This window comes from Acomys minous, assembly GCF_964271855.1.
Source record: "Acomys minous genome assembly, chromosome: 8".
Classification (NCBI taxonomy): domain Eukaryota; kingdom Metazoa; phylum Chordata; class Mammalia; order Rodentia; family Muridae; genus Acomys; species Acomys minous.
This window is the reverse complement of record NC_140489.1, coordinates 44,193,610-44,198,889: the sequence shown is the minus strand read 5'-3', so window position 1 is coordinate 44,198,889 and position 5,280 is coordinate 44,193,610. Positions and strand designations below refer to the sequence as shown.

The following is a 5,280-nucleotide window of genomic DNA, read 5'->3' as shown; positions in this document are numbered from 1 at the left end:
TTCAGTAAAACACTGAGCAGTCTCCTAGCAAACCGCGGGCGCTGTCGAGTCTGGGGAGGTGCTGAAATGGCCGGGGAGCGCTAGTAGCTGCCTTGATTGGCAGAGCTGCTAGGTGACTGACAGGGGGTCTCCATGGCGCCGGCGTCTCCAATCCGCCCACCCCAGTAGTGGCGCGGGCTAGCTAGCTGGCAAGCCCTAGCTGAGCAAGCGCAGCCGAACCCAACCCACAGCTCTTTCCAGGCGGGAAGGCTCCCCCCCTGATTCTGTAACTCTCAGCCAGCCGCACCCCGCTCGGCCCGCGGGCATCTGCTGCCGGGGCGCCCGCGCAGCCTCGATGTTCCAGCTGCCAATTTTGAATTTCAGCCCCCAGCAAGTAGCCGGGGTGTGCGAGACGCTGGAGGAAAGCGGCGATGTGGAACGCCTGGGTCGCTTCCTGTGGTCGCTGCCCGTGGCCCCGGCGGCCTGTGAGGCCCTCAACAAGAATGAGTCGGTGCTGCGAGCGAGAGCCATCGTGGCCTTCCACGGTGGCAACTACCGTGAGCTCTACCATATCCTGGAAAATCATAAGTTTACTAAGGAATCGCATGCAAAGCTGCAGGCACTGTGGCTTGAAGCGCATTACCAGGAGGCAGAGAAGCTTCGTGGACGGCCTCTGGGGCCCGTAGACAAGTATCGAGTAAGGAAGAAGTTCCCACTGCCCCGGACCATTTGGGATGGCGAACAGAAGACACACTGCTTCAAGGAGCGCACGCGGCACCTGCTTCGAGAATGGTACCTTCAGGACCCATATCCCAACCCCAGCAAAAAGCGAGAGCTCGCCCAGGCAACCGGACTGACCCCCACACAGGTGGGCAACTGGTTCAAAAACCGCCGACAAAGAGACCGGGCAGCTGCAGCCAAAAACAGGTCAGTACAGTGAAGCCTCCAACTTGGTGCAGGTCGGGATGGGGCGGGAAGAGGCATTCCAGGCGGCACCCCTACCCGGTGTCCGGGGACTCGGAATTCAGTGGGAGTTGGGAATGCAGTCCGTCTTGCATTTGAGTCCGCTGTGTCCTGGATTCCTTTGCAAGCCCCTGGTTCCCCACCGTCTCTCTGGTTCAAGGGGCTTTGGCTGTGTGTGTGTGTGTGTGTGTGTGTGTGTGTGTGTGTGTGTAGGTACTGCAGCAGCTAGTGTCAGTCACCAGACCAAGGTGTCACTAGAGTTGGGGGAGGGGGAATTAAAAGCCCAAGATCAATAAAAAAAAATCCAGAGGCCCAAAGCTAATTTTTGCTAGCGCGGGCCCAGGCTCTAATCAAGTGATGTCTATCTAGTTAGCTTTATTTTTAAACCCCGGCGGCGGCATCCTTCCCTGATCCTCTGCAAAAGGTTTTAGTTTTTGAGGGTCTCAGAAAGACGGGTTTCCTCATCACGAGCAAGCTAGTGAGACTACGCATTTCATTCTCCAGCGTGTGTATTTTACAACCGAGGCCCAAACTCTCGGTGCAGGCTGGAATAGACCAGATTCCAGGGGTATAGCCTCAGGCGTTAGCCCTGAGCAGATGAAAGGAATCTCATGTCCCCAAACCTTATCTATTCTGCTTCGCTTTTTCCTGACAATCCTCCAACAAATCTCCCAACGGTGGGTGCCAACTGAGAAAGATTTGGGGAGGTTAAGGCGGAATTCACGGTTAGAAAAAAAAAGGTGGGGAATGCATGAGGGAGAGAAGCAGCTGTCCAAGTCATCTCACTTTTCCCACCCAGTCAAGGTCTGGGGATTCAGTGGGAAGGCAGTCTTGACGAGGAGCTGCCCGGAGCCGGTGGAGACAGGGCAGAGAAAAGGGGGCCAACGTGGCGGTTTGATTTCTTGCTGTGACCCGTGTCCCTTCCTTCCCCCGTAGACTCCAGCAGCAGGTTCTGTCGCAGGGCCCTGGGCGGGTGATACGCTCGGAGGTTGAAGGCACGCCAGAGGTCTTGGGCGTCGCCTCTAGCCCGGCTGCCAGCCTGTCGAGCAAAGCGGCCACTTCGGCCATCTCCATCACTTCCAGCGACAGCGAGTGCGACATCTGAGCTGCCCACTCATCACGTTTAGAAACAGAATCCAGTGTAAAATTGAGATACACAAAATAAAAGGACAAGACCAGCAAATACAGCGCAGCAGAAGCCCGGTGGCCAGGGACCCCCGGGTCTAAATGGCCTTGGCTGCTCCACTGCCGCTGCCTCTAGGAGCGAGTTTTCACCGCGACTCTGGGGCCCGCGGTGAGGCCTGACCCAAGGCCACTTCTCCTCGCGTTGCTTTTTCTGAAGGATCTGGCTGCAAAGACTCCTTTGGACCGGAACTGCACTCTAGCGCCTGCCATTGGGTCTCCTGTGGGTATTTCGCGTCGAAAAGACGTTATATATGTATAACTTTTGCTTTGAAGGTTTCTTTTTTTTTAACGAAACATATATATGCTGTTTATTTACTTATTTAAAAGACCTCCAGGATAGGTTTCTCGGTAGCTTGGAGAACTTACTGTTTTAAATGCAAACTCACGCGTTCTGTGTGAAGAAGCCAAATAATAAAAAAACAAAACAAAACCATGGTGGATAACCTTTAATTAAGGGAACTGCAATCTCAGTTTTTTTTTAAATCACTCTTATTCCCTTTTACCAGACATGCAGGATGGAATCTGATGCAAATAGTCCCACCATCTTCTTTATATCCTTTAATATCTCTAAAAATATATATATATATTTAAACAGCCACTGATAGACCGCTAAGCACCTACCACGTTGTGTTGTATAAAAAATATATGCATATGTATACATAAATATATACACGTTGCTGTATTAAACCTAGAATTTGGAACCTAAGCATTCCGCCCCTATGGCACTGCTTCATGCTTGCCACAAAGTGATCACCACGGTTTGTCCACCGGCTCATTTTTATGAAGTGTTAGTGATTTTCAACAACAATTTGAGAAGACAAATTCTAGACTCAGGAAATGAATCCTATCTTACAAAAACGCAAAGAGGAGCATTTTTATAATCAAGTGTTTCCATTTTGTTTGCGACCCCCTACCCCCATTCAGAAGCGGTGGGCACTCACAGTCATTCAAAGTAAGCACATAGTGCATGTAGAATTGAGCTTTTATTAAGAGAGAGAGAAAAAATAGAGGTTTTCAATAACTAGACTAACATCTTCCTGCTTCAGAAGAGGGTTTTACTCAAGTAAATGATTTTCAACACAAGAAACACTCCAGAGACAGTATGCAAGTTGTATATTGTTACATATTGACCATAAAGAAAAGCTACAGAGAAATGACGGGCATTTCCTAATCAAAGCTCTACATTTAACACGCAGAAATCCATCAAGAACTTCATTGCCTTAGGAATAGCCTTAGTTAAAACATAAATATTCTTAGCATGTAACTGTTCTTCCTGCATACTCACACGCACCCACACAATCTGCCACTTTTGCACTCAGAAATTAAATTATATCCAGATTAGCTAAGATGTTGCTTTTCCTAGGGAAATGGATTGCACGTTACAAAATTTGACATTGATCTTTAAATCACTTGTGCTGGACTTTGCTAACATTTCTGAAGGAAGGGAAAAGAAAAAAAGGCTAAAGCACCAAATGAAAACTGAGGTCGGAGAGGACACTAGGCAACCAGGACATGAGTAAGGGCTGGGTTTTGTTTGTTTGTTCTATATCACTTAAACAGAGTTGCCTACTTCAGGCCTTAAAATGGTTGTCACTGTAATGTTCCTTATCTAGGAAATCAAAACCCTCATAACAAAAGAACACTAGATGCACAGGTTCGGGGAGCTTTTGTGATCAAATAGGTAATTCCCAAATCAAACAAATGCCCTTCGGTGGCCCATGAAAGATCTCCATGGTCTTTCTTTTGATTTCTAAAGCCCTTGGTAGGTCTTTGGATGCCAAGGGGGCAGTCTGCGGCTGGGGGCGGGGGAGGCACCAAGAGTGCAAATTTTAAGAAAGTGTTCACCCTCTAAATCATGTGAGTGACAAAAAGTGCTAGTGATCTGAAATTGAGTGTCTACTTAATTTTGTACCCCTGGCTGTTGATGGTGGTATGGCTGTAGTCCCAGCACTCAGGGGGAAGAGGCTGGCAGACATCTATAGGTTTGAGGTCAGCCTTGCTTACATAGTGAGTTCCAGGCCAGCCATTGCTACACAGTGAGACTGCCTCATCCTAGCCTAGAATCAGCCCAGCAGGATTTGCATGTCAAGGAAAAGTTCATGGTTCTTAATCTTATAATCTAGCTCCACCTCATTTTAGCTATGAGGTGATACAGAACCAGTACTTGAAGTCGTTTATTGGATTTTTATTTTATTTTATTTTTTCGAGACAGGGTTTCTCTGTGTAATAGCCCCGGCTGTTCTAGACCAGGCTGGCCTCAGGCCTCAAACTCATGGAGACCCAACTGTCTCTGCCTCCGAAGTGCTGGGATTATTTTTATGATCCCAGGTCCCTGGAGGTGGAGGATGAAGGAACTAATTACTGAAATGATGTAAAAGAATTTGAGACTCTTAAAATTCCCAACCTATTTGACAGTTCAGATGACTCCTGAAAGCTGAAGACAAAATCCACTCTGCTTTCCAGAAAACAGAGCAAGGTTTGCAGGAACCAAGCTTTCTCTGTACAAAATAATGTTCAATGATATTTGCAGATAATTATAAGGCCAAATTGTGAAGAATTTTTCCCTATATACGTTTCTGAAGGCTTTTTAATGGAGATACACCACTTACCTAAGTTAACAGGCAGCCCAGGAATTAAAGTATCTATAATGTTTCAATAACGTGGAGATTTACTCATCTGCTTTCATGTCGGAATCTTAGGACAGTAACACTGTTTGAAGGATGTTTTTGTATGTGTACCTGAAATCCGGTGACACTGTTGTGTCATTCGTTGCTTTGTGATCAATCAAGTCTTTGAATGACCACAGGTTGGAAATTAGCCCAACTCTTCAGAGACTTATTTAATCACCCGAATCCTCCCATAAATGTTTATTATAAAGATTTTCTTTAATTTTTTTTTAGATCGTTTTTATCCCGGCTTAGAGAGCGTTAAATTAGAGGCAGTAGAAAGGCTCCAATAAAGGTTTTGAATTGAGGAAACTGTCCATAGAGCAGGTTTCCTTTCTTCAATGCTTTCGTCACAATTTCCGCAAAAGTAATTAGTCCAGCACAGACGGGGCGGGGGGGGGGGCGCATTTTACATTTCAACAGACTTTACCAAAGCCAGGATTTTACCTCAGCCTCAACTGGGCTCCTCTTTGGCTTCTCATCATTT

The 5,280-nt window shown here is 47.1% G+C and overlaps 1 protein-coding gene across 1 annotated transcript; it reads left to right on the top strand.

Moving 5' to 3' along the window:
* Positions 1-205: 205 nt before the first annotated feature.
* Positions 206-2,448, top strand: SIX6 (SIX homeobox 6). Its single transcript, XM_084791746.1, has 2 exons — positions 206-906; positions 1,879-2,448. The coding sequence occupies exons 1-2, from the start codon at positions 335-337 to the stop codon at positions 2,045-2,047; spliced, it is 741 nt and encodes a 246-aa protein (XP_084647872.1). The 5' UTR covers positions 206-334; the 3' UTR covers positions 2,048-2,448.
* Positions 2,449-5,280: the final 2,832 nt, after the last annotated feature.

Coding starts and splice junctions, on each gene's coding strand:
- SIX6 (XM_084791746.1), top strand. CDS start 335: ATGTTCCAGCTGCCAATTTTGAATTTCAGCCCCCAGCAAGTAGCCGGG. Junction 907..1,878: donor GCAGCTGCAGCCAAAAACAG/GTCAGTACAGTG, acceptor CTTCCCCCGTAG/ACTCCAGCAGCAGGTTCTGT.